A 17,127-nucleotide genomic window follows, 5' to 3' on the forward strand; every position below is an offset into this window, starting at 1 on the left:
GGATAATTTTTTTATTCATATGAAATCAAGGTTTTAGTTCATATTGACCTGTGAAAATAAAGTAAAAGTAGGGAAATATGAGATGTATATATGTCCATTTGTCAATCATGGAAAAGACTGGATGGTTCATCATGTACCTGCACATAAGATATACTAACTCTACTAGGGTTTTTTTCTGATATTATTCCTGGAAATAAATGAGACAGAAGCCTAAGATTTGATTCCACAAATTATTATTTTTTAAAGATTTTATTTATTTATTCATGAGAAACACACAGAGAGAGGCAGAGTCATAGGTAGAGGGAGAAGCAGGCTCCATGCAGGAAGCCCGATGTAGGACTCAATTCTGAGACTCCAGAATCACTCTGTGGGCCAAAGGCAGGCACTTAACCACTGAGCCACCTGGGCCTCCCAACTCCACATTAAACCTCACACTGGTTGGTTTCATAGACTTTCGTACAACCAGTTGTATTATTAACTAGTTAAAAAAAAAAAAAAGAGTGCACTTGCTGTGGTGAGCAATGGGTATTGTATGGAACTGGTGAATTACTATATTGTACACCTGAAACTCGTATTATACTATATGTTAACTAACTGGAATTTAAATAAAAACTTAAAAAAATAAATAAGAGTGGCCCATGAAAAATACATTTATTAAAAACTGTAATGTTACCTTTGGAAATCAGTGTTCTGATCATTTCCAGATAAGGAAATTTATACTAATAAGTAACATTAGAACTTCCCATGAAGTGGCAGGAACAATTTCAAGCAATTTCTTTTTTTTTTTTTTTATTATTTAAGACCTTTATTAACGGGTGCTTGCCATTTGTTGACTTTTTTGAAAAAATCAAGTTGTAAACTTTTATTACAAATTAAAAATGAGGTTCTTAAAAATCTCATCTTGACCAGATATGAAACAATTTAAAAACCTTTAAAGGTGTATTGAGAAAAACCAGGCTTTTTTTTTTTTTTTTTTAAACACGTTTATCATTACCAAAAAGAGACGTCTTTAGGTAAAAATAATAAAAACCCCATGCTGCATAGATAATGCAGATAGTTCTATTTATCTGGTCAATGGGCAAAAAGCAAGCACTTAAGGTCTTCAGCTCCAATCTTTTGTTCATTTCTTATTGCTGGAATTTCATCTTCATTTCTTCATGTTGGATGACTAAACCGGATGATGGTAGAGATGGTAAACCGGCATTTACTCAGCCCCGCCCTGCTCAGCCTCGGGAGCGGACGAATTCTCAGCTGGTGGATCGGCTGCTTTTGTCTCTTTGCCATCTTGTGGTTTAGGGTTTTCTGGGCGTCTGCGTCGGTAATTGAAGTTGCGGCGGTACCGACGTTGAGGTGGCTGCTGACCTTGGGTCTCATCTCCTTGATTTTCCTTATCTTCCTCATTTCCATCCTCTCTAGGCTGTCTTTGGCGAGGAGGACCCCTACGGAATCGTGGTCTATAACCTCGATACATATTCTGTCTCACTGGTCTACCTTGTTCTCCTGCACCCTGGTTGTCAGCACCTTCCATCACTTCTCCCTGCACAGGAGGGTTGGAATACTGTGGTCGACGCCCGTAGGGTCTCCGCATGTAGTAAGGTGGGAACCGTCGCCTGCGGTAGGGCCGGCGCTGTTGGGCCTGGCCTTCGGGAGCACTTTCCGATCCCTCGTTCTTCTCCCCACTCTCACTATTCTGGTAATTCTGCTGGTAATTGCGTGGAGGACCCCTGCGACGTGGATAGCGTCTATAATGGTTACGGTCTGCTGCATATTTACTGCCTTGCACTGGAACTCCACCAGGGCCTGTAACATTTGCTGCCTCCGCACCCTTTTCTCCTTCAACAACATCAAACTCCACAGTCTCTCCATCTCCTACACTGCGAAGGTACTTCCTGGGGTTATTCTTCTTTATGGCAGTCTGGTGTACAAATACATCTTCCTTGGTGTCATTCCTGTTGATGAAACCATATCCGTTTCTTACATTGAACCATTTTACTGTTCCCAAAACCTTCGTTGCGATGACCTTCTTGTCCCCGCCGGCAGGCGCCGCCGATGTGAGGCCGCCCGGGCCGCCGCTCCCTGCGCCGCTGCCCGTGGTGCCGGGCTTGGTGTCGGCGGCGCTGAGGGCGGGGGCGGCGGGGGCGGCGGGGGGGGGCGGCGGGCGGCTGCTGGGTCTCGGCCTCGCTGCTCATGGTTGCGGTGATGGTGACTGGGGCCGGGCGGCAGCTGCGGCTCCTCCCGGGGTGTGATGGTAACTAGGCCGGCGGCGGCGGTGGGGCTGCTCAGGGCTCTCTGGGGTCCGCTCTCCCAATTTGAAGCAATTTCACTGTCATTTCCAGTCAATGACTTGGGGGAAGTTAGGGAAGTTAAAAAAGAAAAAACTTCTTGATCAAATATTTACAATTAACAGGCTACAAGGAATTAACTATAGATATGCAGATGATAACCTACATGAAAAGAAAATTATAATTACTCCTTAAAGTAGAGTAGCATAGGAAGTCATTTTTTATGTAGAAGACACTGGTGTCAAAGTTTCCCCAATTATTTCCCTCAGTGTCATTCATTATGACTATATAATCTACCTTTAAATACATATAAAATTGGCTGAATATATATTGGCTAGTGAAATCTATTTTGAATACCAAGAATGGGATATTTATTTTTTTTATTTAAAAAGTGTTTCATGTACCATCTACCTAAATCCTTTACTCTATGTCTAGAAAATTGTCCTCAGTAAGAAAAAAAAAGTTATTCTACTTCCCGTGACTGTGTCATCAATCTAATTAAAATACACCCTAAAACATTCACAGGAATGAAAACTCTAAAATTACCATTTGTTTGTCTTACTCAAAGACATAAGAGACACTAAATTTGCTATAAAATGTGTTTTATATCAGGAGTTTTGTTTCATTCCAAATAAGGGAGCACTTCATTGGTGATGATAATCCATGGAATTCTAATTCTACAACTAGTCTACAAAGTATATAGAAAATTAGAGAAGTTGTGAAACAAAATTTTCCTAGTGGAATATTTAGTTATAAAAACTTATAAGAATTGATAATGGATATTCATTCAACCATGTGATGAAAAGAATGATTATACTCACAATTTTGATGAAGTAGTACAGAAATAATTGTTCCTGATATTTGTATCAAAATTTCCCCAGCACACTCACTGTAAAATCATGTATTATATCGAGGGTGTCTCTCTAAACACATTAGAAGCTCACTGATGATACATGAAAGTGGTCAATGAAATTCATGTAAGAATCGAAGATTATTATTTATTTTTTCTGCATTTGTTTTATTTTTAATAAATTTATTTTTATTGGTGTTCAATTTGCAAACATATAGAATAACACACAGTGCTCATCCCATCAAGTGCCCACCTCAGTGCCCGCCACCCAGTCACCCCCATCGCCCGCCCACCTCCCCTTCCACCATCCCTAATTCGTTTCCCAGAGTTAGGAGTCTTTCATGTTCTGTCTCCCTTTCTGATATTTCCCACTCATTTTTTCTCCTTTCCCCTTTATTCCCTTTCACTATTTTTTTCCAGTGGATAGTCTTTCCTCTTTTATCGAATATTAGTAGACCATAAAGTTCAGGGTCCACTTCTGGGTTCTCTATTCTGTTCCATTGATCTATGGGTCTGCTTCTGTGCCAGTACCACACTGTCTTGATGACCACAGCTTTGTAGTACAACCTGAAATCTGGCATTGTGATGCCCCCAGATATGGTTTTCTTTTTTAAATTCCCCTGGCTATTCAGGGTCTTTTCTGATTCCACACAAATCTTAAAATAATTTGTTCTAACTCTCTGAAGAAAGTCCATGGTATTTTGATAGGGATTACATTAAACGTGTACATTGCCCTGGGTAACTGACATTTTCACTATATTAATTCTTCCGATCCATGAGCATGGAGTATTTTTCCATCTCTTTGTGTCTTCCTCAATTTCTTTCAGAAGTGTTCCATAGTTTTTAGGGTATAGATCCTTTACCTCTTTGGTTAGGTTTATGCCTAGATATCATGCTTTTGGGTGCAATTGTAAATGGGATTGACTCCTTAATTTCTCTTTCTTAGGTCTCATTGCTAGTGTAGAGAAATGCCACTGATTTCTGGACATTGATTTTGTATCCTGCCACGCTACCAAATTGCTGTATGAGTTCTAGCAATCTTGGGGTGGAGGCTTTTGGGTTTTCTATGTAGAGTATCATGTCATCGGCCAAGAGGGAGAGTTTGACTTCTTCTTTGCCAATTTGAATGCCTTTTATTTCTTTTTGTTGCCTGATTGCTGAGGCTAGGACTTCTAGTACTATGTTGAATAGCAGTGGTGAGAGTGGACATCCCTGTCGTGTTCCAGATCTTAGGGGAAAGGCTCCCAGTGCTTCCCCATTGAGAATGATATTTGCTGTGGGCTTTTCGTAGATGACTTTTAAGATGTCGAGGAATGTTCCCTCTATCCCTACACTCTGAAGAGTTTTCATCAGGAATGGATGCTGTATTTTGTCAAATGCTTTCTCTCCATTTCTTGAGAGAATCATATGGTTCTTGGTTTTTCTCTTGCTGATATGATGAATCACACTGATTGTTTTAAAAGTGTTGAACCAGCCTTGCATCCTGGGGATAAATCCTACTTGGTCATGGTGAAAAATCTTCTTAATGTACTGTTGGATCCTATTGGCTAATATCTTCTTGAGAATTTTTGCATCCATGTTCATCAGGGATATTGGTCTATAATTCTCCTTTTTGGTGGGGTCTTTGTCTGGTTTTGGAATGAAGGTGATGCTGGCCTCATAGAATGAGTTTGGAAGTACTCCGTCTCTTTCTATCTTTCCCAACAGCTTTAGTCGAATAGGTATGGTTTCTTCTTTAAACATTTGATAGAATTCCCCTGGGAAGCCATCTGGCCCTGGACTTGGGAGGTTTTTGATGACTGCTTCAATTTCCTCCATGGTTATTGGCCTGTTCAGGTTTTCTATTTCTTCCAGTTCCAGTTTTGGTAGTTTGTGGCTTTCCAGAAATGCGTCCATTTCTTCTAGATTGCCTAATTTATTGGCGTATAGCTGTTCATAATATGTTTTTAAAATCGTTTGCATTTCCTTGATGTTGGTAGTGATCTCTCCTTTCTCATTCATGATTTTATTAATTTGAGTCTTCTCTCTCTTCTTTTTAATAAGGCTGGCTAATGGTTTATGTATCTTATTATTTCTTTCAAAGAACCAACTCCTGGTTTTGTTGATCTATTCCACAGTTCTTCTGGTCTCTATTTCATTGAGTTCTGCTCGAATCTTCATTAACTCTCTTCTTCTGCTGGGTGTAGGATCTATTTGCTGTTTTTTCTCCTTTAGGTGTAAGGTTAGCTTTTGTATTTGAGTTGTTTCCAGTTTTTGGAGGGATGCTTGTATTGTGATGTATTTGCCCCTCAGGACTGCTTTTACTCTTTCCCATAGATTTTGAATTGTTGTATCTTCACTCTCATTAGTTTCCATGAATCTTTTTAATTCTTCCTTAATTTTCTGGTTGACCCTTTCATCTTTTAGCAGGATGGTCCTTAACCTCCCCCTGTTTGAAATCCTTCAAAACTTCTTCTTGTGATTTAGTACTAATTTCGAGGCATTATGGTCTGAGAATATGCAGGGGACGATCCCAATCTTTTGGTTCGCTTCAGACCCAATTTGTGACCCAATATGTGGTCTATTCTGGAGAAAGTTCCACGTGCACTTGAGAAGAATGTGTATTCAGTTGCGTTTGGATATAAAGTTCTCTAAATATCTGTGAAATCCATCTGGTCAAGTGTATCATTTAAAGCTCTTGTTTCTTTGGAGATGTTGTGCTTAGAAGACCTATCGTGTGTAGAAAGCGCTAGATTGAAGTCACCAAGTATAAGTGTATTATTATGTAAGTATGTCTTAACTTTGGTTATTAATTGATTGATATATTTGGCAGCTCCCATATTCAGGGCATATATATGGATGATTGTTAATACCCCTTCTTGGATAGATCCTTTAAGTATGATATAGTGTCCCTCTTCATCTCTTACTACAATAAGAATCGAAGAATTTTAAATACAATCATCTCACATCTAAAAATATTTAGCATGTAATAAAAGACATTGTTGAAGAGCATATGAAATTTCTTGCTCATATTATGGATAAAAAACAAAACAATGTGTAAACAATTGTTCTAATCATAGTGACTGCATTGAAAAGAAAATTGAAATAGTCCGTGAAGATTTCACATAGAGCATCTACTTTTCAATTTTTAAAAATTAAGTTCAATTTGCTAATATATAGTATAACATCCAGTGCTCATCCCATCAAGGGCCCTCCTCAGCCCACGTGACACAGTCACCCCACGCCTCCACCTACCTTCTCCTCCACCACCCTTTGTTAATTTCCCAGAGTTAGGAGTCTCTCATGTTTTGTCACCCTCTCTAATTTTTCCACCTATTACTTTTCAATTTCTATACAATTGTTCCACTTAATAGAAAATGATAAGTAAAATTTCATATCTTTGTATTTTGACAATCTAGTCACACTAAAGACACTGATCATCACTCAGAAAATTCCAGTAGCTCAAATACTTAAATAGCTCAAGTGTAGTCACAGACATTTCTCATAGGACTCATTACTTAAGGAGTGGTTTCCCAAGGTCTATTTATGACATATATGTACATATTGGCAGCCGAGAATTGTAATATCATCCCATAATTGGTTATATAGACCTTTCTACAATTTGTTTCCTCTAGCATATGCCAGCATTTTATTTTTCCACTACCATAATACTTTTTTGGGAACATTTGCTGACCATGCTGAATTCCCCTCCACAGTTTTGCTTAGTATGATCTATGGGCTGGATCTCAGCTCACAGAAGTGATTTTCATTATTCACTCTGTCCATGTTCCAACAAGATCCCTTTGTGGAGTCATCATTTATCCCACAACAAATATAAAATGGACCATCAGAATGTGATACCTGGTAGGCAGTGAGCATTCAGGATTCTGTTACCGTAGGAGGCACTGATCCACATGAAGTTGATCATATATCTGAAGATTAGTGACTAATAGTACAGGGACATGAATTGTGAAACGTTGTATGAGCTAAATATAAGAGATACACGTTCAATAAAATCCTCTACCTTCTATGGAAACAAACAAAAAAGCTCATAATGTATATATTGTTCCAACTACAAACTTGATGTTTTAGACAGACAATCTCAGGTATGTTTCAAAAGAATTATGCTTGAAAAAAGAATATGGCCACAAACCCATAAGATTGCAATGACCAAAAATGGTAGCACAAGAGCATTATCAAGTGAAAGACTAGGCTCATCGGAACAGGGCAAGAGCCATTTGAAAGCACGATTAATATGACAAGCAGGGCACAATATCTTCCTTTATAAAAAAGAAATATAGAAAAGTACTGGAAAATTCTAATGCCAAGAGATTGATGAAAACCAATCTATAAAAATATATAATTCCATTGAATCATTCACAATACATAATTGGGGTAGATCAATGATAAGATAAAATGAACTTGAAACACACTCATATAAAAATATTATATGAAGCAGAAATACACAATGAAAACACAAAAAAAGTCTGAAACACTGAAATGTGCACTATTTCTAATAGACAATATCAGGTCTGAGTCATGAAAGAAAGAAACATACATCACAAGTAATATAGAGGATACACAGAAAAAGAAGAGGAAGGAAAATAGCAAATATTATAACATAAGTAGCATAAAAAAACAAAAATAAAGCATCCTTTATCATATACTTCTAACAAAGTGGGTATAGAAGAAAATAGAGTGAAAAGATGAAATTTTTTTGGGGGGGTGAAGAAATAAGAGGAAAGGAAAGGACCTATGACTAAAGGCTCTCAGGAAGGCTAACAGGCTCAGGAAAATACCAGAAACCTGAAGACCACAGAACATAGCAAAAAAACACAAAGTACAGAGCCAAACCACTGACAAGATATGGAGGAAACAATGTATGTCCTCTGCAAAGACCACTTCCCTAAGCCATGCAACACTTGATACCCTACAGCAGAAAAGGAAAGAAACCTTGGGAGGAAGATTTCTAAGGCTGACAGGCAGCAAGAACAGTGGAAGACAGTCAGGTGACCTGTGTCCCACTCGCCCTCCACAGGCTGCAGGGTGTGCTGGTGCCCCTGCGCCACCCATGCTACCCCACCCAGGGCATCCCCTGGGGGCAGGGACAGGGTATCCCTGTGCCCAAATAACAGCTCTGCTTCAGGACCAATTTCCAGCCCTGTGTACCCTCCTCTAGGCTGTGGGTGACCCTGACCTCAGCAACTGTCCCTCTCTGTATCTCCCTGGCTGGGATCTTGAGCTAGACCTCAGCCTCCATGAGGACAATAGTAAAGGATTCCTCATTCACTATGTTCAGCTTTCCAAGGAACGCACATGTGGGAGTCATCATGGATATGAGCACCTGTGGGGTCTGGCTGGGACAGCCCATTTGTGCAGACATGCTCACCCTTGGGAGGACCTATTGTCCTGCCACATCAAGGAGAACCTGGGAAGGACGCATGACCACAGGGACCTCTAGACTTGGGAGACAATCCAAGGACATGACTATGAGCAAGAGGAACAGGATATCATCTTGGGGAGCTAAACCCTACATGTCAGGATAACACACCAGTCAGAAGGCCCTCAGGAAAGCACAACATTTCCTTGCCCAAAGGCTCACTCTAAGACAAAAGAAGTTTACCTTCTTACCGATCCATGTGGAATCTGCCCAACCTGGGCAGCTAACCTGGTGAGGCCAACCTCACTCCACTCCTCCAAGGCTTTCTATTCTGAGCCGAAATGAGGCTGGCGATGACACAACACCTGAAAGTTTGGGAAAATTGCACTCACAAATGATAAACATACCCAGAGGATCAGGTGGTGAGATCAGAAAGAACAGATCCATGTGGAAGCCTAGCACCTGCCTGTGCTGGCAGGCACAGGACTGGCTGCACATGGGTGAAATGCCACAGGCCCAGGTCAGCCCACACACAGGAATGTGCCTGTTTCATGTGTGTCAAGGAATTTCCATGAGCAATGTGCCTGGTAAATGCCACGTGCTGTGAGTGGGGGTGTGCATGAGTCTGTGAGTGAGGGGCCCTCTATGGGTGTGTTTGGGTGTGTGTGCATGAGTGTTATCTATGTGTTTACTAGCAGGTGTGTGCATGCGGGCGTGTGCAGGACAGGCTGGCAGACTAGCTGGCCGAAGCAGAGGTGCTCACATGTGGAAGTCATCACTTAAAAGCGCATAGCCCGTATGTGGAACCCTGGCCTCACGCCCTGCCATGCAAAAGCATGAGATGATGCGTTTGTCCCTGAGGGAGGCTGCAAAGGCCTGAGACACTACATATCCAAAGCCCTCTGGCAATGCACAGCGCACGGATTCTTCTCTACAAACCCACTTAGGACCACTGAAGTAACGTCGATGTGGACTAGGTGCCTCGCTAGATGACCAGGGGCCAGAGAGCTGCCCAAAACCGCAGCAACCACAGGGCAAGGCAAGGAGCCCCCATGCAGGCCTGGCAGCCCTTGGGCGCTGGCTAGAGGCCCCAGGCCTCCACAAAGCCCTATTGAGGCAAGGTGACCACATGAAGACAGGCCTGAGGTGACGCCATGAGGACAGGCAACCTGTTGTGCCCACTCTACCATACGGCCCTTGGACTGTGGGTGGAACAGCCCTAAACAAGCGGTGCCCATGACCTGCTGAGAGCCAGTAAAACAGCCAATGGAATGCAGGACATGCTACTGCCAAGGAAACTGGTGTGTCCATGGCCAGCGTGCTTCATGGGCATAGCCTCCAGGACACATGCCATCACTTGGGCTACCTCGCCCACGTCCATGTCCTTGAATCCTCATCACTGTAGGGAAAGTCTCGCACTGCTGCCCTCGAAAGGGGGACTGGGATCCTCAGCGAGGACAGCCACACGTGGTGTGCTCGTCACAGGCATCCACATTGTGGGACCCAAGACAGGGCCTGTTGTCAGAGTTACAGGCACAACACAGTGGCTCTGACATAGGGGCATGGCCACAGTCCCATAGGAGAGTGGCATACACAAAGGAGGACCAGTGCCCTTCCCAAGGAGAGCAAGACATGAGCCAAGCTCCATGGCCACAACACAGGGCTGTGCCTGACTGCTATCGGGGACCAGAGCCTTACCCACACAGCCTACAGGCTAGCCCAGAGAAGTCTTGTGCCCACAAAACAGGAAGGTGCCACCGCAGGCATTGAATCAAGGGTCGCCCATGCTGGAAGTCTTCACACAGGAGCCCTGTGCTCCAGGAGTCATGATCCCCACGGCCAGGGTCCGCAAGGCCACCTGACAAAGTGAGAGCCGGCCAGGGTGGATGGCCAGCATACATCTCACAGACTCAGGGGAGACACCTGGGAGAGCCCTTCTTCGGGAAAGTAGTGGCTAGGGGCACATCAGACAGAGCCCTTGGCACCATCCCCACGTGTCCCCTTCGGGCCAATAAGTCGCACCCTGGTGGGTAGGTAGTAGGGCCTCACAACACTCACCAAGCACTGACCTGTTAGTGTCACAACACCACCCAAGTATATGGAGGCTTCTGAGTGCCTGCACCACCGGTCCTACAGTCCTCCCCAGGCCCTGCCATTCCCATGCAGGCCATTGGCCAGCAGAGCATTGACACTCCTGGCCTGAGCATGTAGGACGAGCTCTGCCAGATCACCATGCATGTGCGGTGTGTGCGTGTCTGTATGTGTATGTGTGTGTGTTTGTATGTGTGCCTCTCTGGCCTAAGAGACATTCAGGTGCTGTCAAGGGCAGTGGTCCTTTCTGGTGCTTTTGGCATCTTCCTGCATCCCTATGCAGCACTCAATTGTCAAACCTGGGACAGAGGACGCGGGCAAATATCGCTGCTTGCCCATCGGAGGCCCATCTCCAAATACACAGCACCCGGCCCTGAAAGTGTGGCTCCACATATACCGCCAGGAGATCTACCTCAATCATTGGCCTTGCCGACTTCCTCTGGACAGACGCTCTCAAGGCTGTGCCAACAATGCTCAATGTGACTCCTACCTCTTGGCTACTGGCTGTCCAACACACCGCCAAAGCCCAGCAATGCCATGGACTCCATGCTGTGGACTCCCACCCAAGGAGGGCACACACCTCCTGGGCCCTCAGGATTCCCTGAGACTCTCCGATCCCAAGGCCCTTAAGTGGTGGTGCTGGTGCTGGTGGTGGTTGAGTGAAAGGCACGGCCAAGGTGAAGCTGTCCCCTACTCCTACCTTCCCTGGGGAAGACAATGTATGGACTTCAGTTTTGATCAGAACGACGGTAGGGAGTTCTCACTCATTTTGTTCAACTTTTCCAAGAAATGCAGATTGAGGGAGTCGTCATCGATCTGAGCACTTTCTGGAATGCCTGGCAAATTGAACATGCAGGCTGGATGGCTCATGGGGATTCCCCGTGGCCTCAGCATCCCCCAGTACCCTGGAGACTATCCAGAGCTATGCCCCTGAGCAAGAGTCACAGGCAATCCTCTTAGGGAGCCATTGCCCCTCACTACGAGGCACAAGCTAAGTGGCAGGCCTGCAGACTGGCCCAGGACCTTCTAGGCCCATTTGCTCAATTTGAGGCAACGAAAGGCTTACCTGCATAGCCATCCATGCATAGGCTCCCCGCCCTAGACCAATCATCTTCCATAGGTCCTGCCATAACCCATTGCACCTGCAAGGAAAGGAAGGATTTCTTCTCTGGGCGGACAGCAAGCCTGGCTTGGCCTCCGCACCTGTGGAAGGGTGGAGAAAACACACGAAGGTATCACAAACGCACCCAGGTGTTCAGCTGGCCAGAGCGTTCCAAATAGTTCCGTGGGGATGCCTTGCATCTGCCTGTGCTGTCCCTCTATCCCAAAGGGCTAGCTGCACATGGGTGAGATGCCATTGTCCATGGTAAGTCCAGGCATGGGGATATGCCTGTCTCATGTGTGTCTAGGAATTTCTGTGTGAGTGCATGGTAATGTGTCTGGTAAGGCCATGTTCCATGAGTGGGGTGTGTGTGTGCCTGTGTATGAGGGACCCTCTGTGGGTGGGTTAGAGTCTGTGTGCTTCAGTGTGATTCTTGGGTTTATTAGCAGGTGTGAGCATGTGTGCGTGTGCAGGGTAGGCTGGCAGGCTGGGTGGCCGTGGCACAGGTGCTCACGTATGGAGTTCACCTCCACAAAGCACATAGCCCATACAAGGATCCATGGCCTCAGACCCTGCCATGCAATGGCACGAAATGACACAATTGACCCTGGGGGGAGGTTACAATGGCCTGAGACACCACGTGTCCAAAGCCCTCTGGCAACGCACAGGAAAACAACTCTCCTCCAAAAATCCACTTTCAACTGTCGAAGCGATGTTGTTGTGGACTAGGTCAATCCGTTGGGGTCAGATGCAGCATGAAATCGCAGTAATCATGGGGCAAACCAATGACCATGGTGCAGGCTGTTAGGCCTCCAGGGCTGGCTGCATGCCTCAGGCCTCCACAAAGTCTACTGATGTGAGGTAGCTATGCGAAGGTCGGCCAGGTGACCCATCCCGCTCACTCGACAACATGGCTCTTGGGGTGCAAGCAAAACAGACCTAGGCAAGTGGTTCCCATGCCCCACCTAGAGCCAGTGCAATAGTCGACGGAATTCAGGGTGCACTACTGCCAAAGGACCTGGAATGTCCCTGGCTATTGTGCTTAGTGGGCACGGCCTCCAGGAACAGGTGCCATCAATCAGACGCCCTCTACATGTCCACCTTGTTGAGTCCTCATCACTGCAGGGAAAATATCTCACCACTGCCCTCAAAAGGGACTCCTGCATCAGGGACAGGGATCCTCAGTGAGGACAGCAACATGCAGTATGTTCTTCACAGGCATCCACATTGTGGGGTCAAGGCAGGGCCCGTCCATTGGCAGACACAGGCGCAACATAGTGGCCCTGGCACAGGGGCATGGCCTCAGTCACGAAGGAGAGAGGCACGCACAAAGGAGGACCAGTGCCCTTTCACAGGAGAGGGGGACATGGGCCAAGCTCCACGGACACGACATGGGGCTGCACCTGACTGCTATCAGGGTCCCTGTGGCCTGTCCTGCATGGTCTTCAGGCTAGCGCAGAGAAGACTTTTGCCCACAAAACAGGAAGGAGCCACCCCAGACACTGAATCAAGGGCTGTCCTGGGTATATGCCTTCACACAGGAGCCCCATGCCCTAGGAGGCAAGGTCCGAACAGCCAGGTTCCACGAGGCCAGTGGGTGAAGCTAGGGCCAACCAGGGTAGCGATGGTGGGAACACCTCTAAAAGACACAGGGTAGATGCCCAGGAGAGTACTTCTTTGGGAGAGTAGTAGGCAGGGGCACATTGGAGAGAGCCCTCGGCACCATTGAAGGCAGCCCCTAAGGGCCATAAGTCATAGTCCATGTGGGCAGGCGGTGGGGCCAAACACAGCTCACCAAGCACTGACTGGTTGGTGTTGGAACACCACCCAAGTGTAGGGAGACTATTGGCTGTTCTATCGACTCGTACTGTGGACTCCCCAGGCCCTACCATTCCCATCCATCCCAGGGGCCAGCAGAGCGTCTATACTCCTGATGTGAGTGTATACCATGAGCTCTGCTGGAACTCCTTGTACGTGTGGTGTGTTTGTGTGTGTGTGTGCATGCCTATGTCTGCATCTGTGACTGTGTGTGTGTGTGGGGGGGTGTATGTGACTGCATATGCGTTTGTGTGTGTCTCCATGTGTGTGCAAGTCTGTGCATAAGTGTGCGTGTGTGTGTTGTGAATGTGTGCTTCTCTGCCCTGAAACACATTCAGGCACTGTCAAGTGCATTAGCCCTAGCTGGTGCCTCTCCTGTCTTCCCCCAGGCCTGCGAAGCTGTCAGCTACAACCTTGGATAGAGGCCTCGGGCAAAGATTGCCACTTGCCCAGGGTGGGGGTCCACCTGGAAACCCACGGTGCCTGGCCCTGAAAGGGGGTACCGCACACACTGCCAGGAGCTCTGGCTCAATTATCAGTCTGGCCAACTTGCTCCAGCATGGAACCTCTCCAGGCCATGCCAACATCGCCCAATGTGACTCCTACTGCTTGGCTGCCAGTTATCTGAGACGCCTTCAAAGCCTGGACATGCCTCAGAAGACTACCAAGCTGAGGACTCCCATTCAAGGAGAGCATTCTGGGCCCTCAGCCCTCCATGAGGCTCTCCGATTCCAAGGCCCTTGGGTGCAGATGGTGGTGGTGGTGGTGGTGGTGGTGATATTTGTGAGTATGTGGCATGAACAAGGACAAGCTAGCTGTCCCTCACTCCTACCTTCCCTGGGAGAGACAACATGCTGGACCTCAGTTTTGATGAGAATGACAGTAGGGAGTTCTCACTCATTTTGTTCAGCTTTTCCAAGGAATGCAGGTTGAGGGAGTCATCATCAATCTGAGCACTTGCTGGGCTGCCTAGCAAATGGAACCATGCAGGCTGGACAGGTCATAGGGTAGTACCCGAGGCCTCAGCACCCTCCAGCAAGCTGGAGACCATTCAGAACTACAGCCCTGAGCAAAAGGCATGGGCATTCCACTCGGGGAACTATCACCCCTCTCCATGAGGCACAAGCCAACTGGCAGGCCACAGGCAGATCTAGGACTTTCTAGTCCCATCATCTCACTTTGAGATGACAAAAGGCTTACCCGTATAGCGATCTGTGTGCAGGGTCCCCCGCCCCGGACTACTCTTCTTCCAGAAATCCCACATCATCCCTCCACACCTCCAAGGAAAGGAAGGTCTTCTTCTCTGAGTCAATGGAGCGCCTGGCTTGCCCTCCTCACCTGAGGAATGGTGGAGAAAACATAAGAATGCATCACAAATGCACTCAGGTGCTCAGCTGGCCAGAGTGGTCCAAACGGTTGCATGGGGAAGCTTTGCATCTGCCTGTGCTGTCCCTCTGTCCCACAGGGCTAGCTTCTCGTCGGTGAGATGCCACGGGCCCATGTCAGCCCACACATGTGGATGTGCTTCTGTTTCATGTGTGTCTAAGAATTTTCTTGTGAATGCATGACAATGTGTCTGGCAAGGCCACGTGTCATGAATGGGGACAGACGTGCATCTGTGTATGAGGGGCCTCTGTGCTGTTTCATTGTGCATCAGTGTGACTCTATGAGTTTATTAGCAGGTGTGCACGTGTGTGCATGTGCAGGACAGGCTGGCAGGCTGGGCAGCCATGGCAGAGGTGCTCACATGTGGTGTTCATCTCCACAAACCACATAGGCCATCCATGGATATGTTGCCTCAGACCCTGCCACACAACAGCATGAATTGACGTGATTTACCCGACGGGAGAATGCAGTGGTCAGACACTACATGTCCAAAGCTCTGGCAACGCAGAGCACAATGACTCTCCTCAAAAAAGCCCACTTCCAACCGTCAAAGCGACATTGTTGTGGACTACGTCACCTCGTTAGTTGTCTTGGTGTCGGGGCCCAGCATGAAATCTCAGTGAAAACGGATCAAGGCAATGAGTCCTGATGCAGGCTGGGAGCCCAGGGGGGATGGCTGCACGCCTCAGGCCTCCAGAAGCCCTAGAGAGCCAAGGGAGCAATACAAAGGTTGGACAGGTGACTCGTCCCACGCACTTGACAATACGACTCGACAATACGACTCTTCGTATGTGGTCAGAACAGCCTTAGGCAAGCAGTGCCCATGACCCAACGAGAGCAAGTAGCAACAGCTGACGGAAACCGCGGTGTGCTACAGCCAAGGACATTGGCATGCCTAAGGCCATTGTGCTTCATGAATATGGCCTCCAGGAACACGTGTCATCATTCGTGCTGCCATGTCCACGTCCATGTCCTTGAGTCCTCATCGCTGCAGGGGAAGTCTCTTACCACTGCCCTGGAACGGGACTCCCGTGTCGGGGGCTGGAATCCTCAGTGAGGACAGCAACATGCAGTGTGCTCTTCACAGGAAGCCACATTTTGGGAATCAAGCCAGGGCCCATTTCATTGGAAGAGATAGGCGCAACATAGTGGTTCTGGAGCAAGGGCATGGCTGAAGTACTGCAGGTGATAGGCACACAGAAAGGAGGACCGGTCCCCTTCCCATGAAGAGGAAGACGTGGGCCAAGCTCCATGGCTACGAATGTCAGGCTGTGCCTGACTGCTATCAGCATCCCCAGGGCCTGTCCAGCATGGTTGAGAATCAAGCCCAGAGAAATCTTGTGGCCATAGAACAGGAAGAAGCCACCCCAGATGCTGAATCAAGGGCTGCCATGGATGGATGCCTTCACATAGAAACCCAAAACCCCAGAAGGAAATGTCTGCATTGCCAAGGACTGCAAGTTCACCCAGCAAAGCGAGGGTTGGCCAGGATGGCAATGGCCAGCATACCTCTCACAGGCACATGGAAAATGCCCAGGAGAGCCCTTCTTTGGGAAGGTAGTGGCCAGGGGCATGTTGGGCAGAGTCCTGGGCTACATCCAAAGTAGGCCCCATAGGGTAATAAGTAGAAGCTCATGTGGGAATGCGGTGAGACCTCCCACAGCCCACAAAGCACTGACCCGTTGGTGTTGCAAAACCACTGAGTGTAGGGAGCCTGCCAGCTACACGCACACACCCATCCTGTGGACTCCAGAGGCCCTGCCATTCCCATCCATCCGAGTGGACAGCAGAGCATCTACACTTTGCCCTGAGCAAACACCACGAGCTCTGCAGGTCCTACTTGCATGTGTGGTGTGTGCATGTCTGTGTGTGTGTGTGTGTGTGTGTGCGTGTGCCTGTGTCTGCATCTTTATGTGTGTCTGTGCGTGTATTTGTCTGTGTATGTGTGTGTGTGTTCATGTGTGTGGGAGACTGTGTGTGTGGGTATGTGTGCTTCTCTGGCCTGAGACACATTCAGGCACTGTCAAGTGCATTGGCCCTACCTGGTGTCTTTCCTGTATTCCCTCAACCCTGTGCAGCTTTTACCTGATGACCTGGAACAGAGGCCTTGGGCAAAGATTCCCACTTGCCCGTATGAGAGTCCTCCTCCAAACCCATGGTGCCTGGCCCTGAAGGAGTTGCACAGCTCACACTGCCAGGATCTCTGGATCAATCATCAGTCTGGCTGATTTGCTGTGAC

The 17,127-nt window shown here is 47.1% G+C and overlaps 1 protein-coding gene and 3 non-coding genes across 4 annotated transcripts; all 4 read right to left on the bottom strand.

Annotated features, from left to right (window-relative positions):
• Positions 1-945: 945 nt before the first annotated feature.
• LOC479011 (Y-box-binding protein 1) lies at positions 946-2,204 on the bottom strand. The gene is given in 2 exon segments (XM_038532590.1): positions 946-2,137; positions 2,139-2,204. Coding segments are annotated over 2 exon segments (984 nt in total). The 5' UTR covers positions 2,190-2,204; the 3' UTR covers positions 946-1,204.
• Positions 2,205-8,355: 6,151 nt separating this feature from the next.
• On the bottom strand, positions 8,356-8,449 carry LOC119871353. The gene has a single exon (XR_005357462.1). It is a non-coding gene; the product is annotated as a small nucleolar RNA SNORD116 (small nucleolar RNA).
• Positions 8,450-11,305: 2,856 nt separating this feature from the next.
• On the bottom strand, positions 11,306-11,400 carry LOC119871352. The gene has a single exon (XR_005357461.1). It is a non-coding gene; the product is annotated as a small nucleolar RNA SNORD116 (small nucleolar RNA).
• A 2,958-nt stretch (positions 11,401-14,358) lies between these two features.
• On the bottom strand, positions 14,359-14,453 carry LOC119871349. The gene has a single exon (XR_005357459.1). It is a non-coding gene; the product is annotated as a small nucleolar RNA SNORD116 (small nucleolar RNA).
• Positions 14,454-17,127: the final 2,674 nt, after the last annotated feature.

The sequence above is a fragment of the Canis lupus genome, chromosome 3 (assembly GCF_011100685.1).
Source record: "Canis lupus familiaris isolate Mischka breed German Shepherd chromosome 3, alternate assembly UU_Cfam_GSD_1.0, whole genome shotgun sequence".
Classification (NCBI taxonomy): Eukaryota; Metazoa; Chordata; class Mammalia; order Carnivora; family Canidae; genus Canis; species Canis lupus.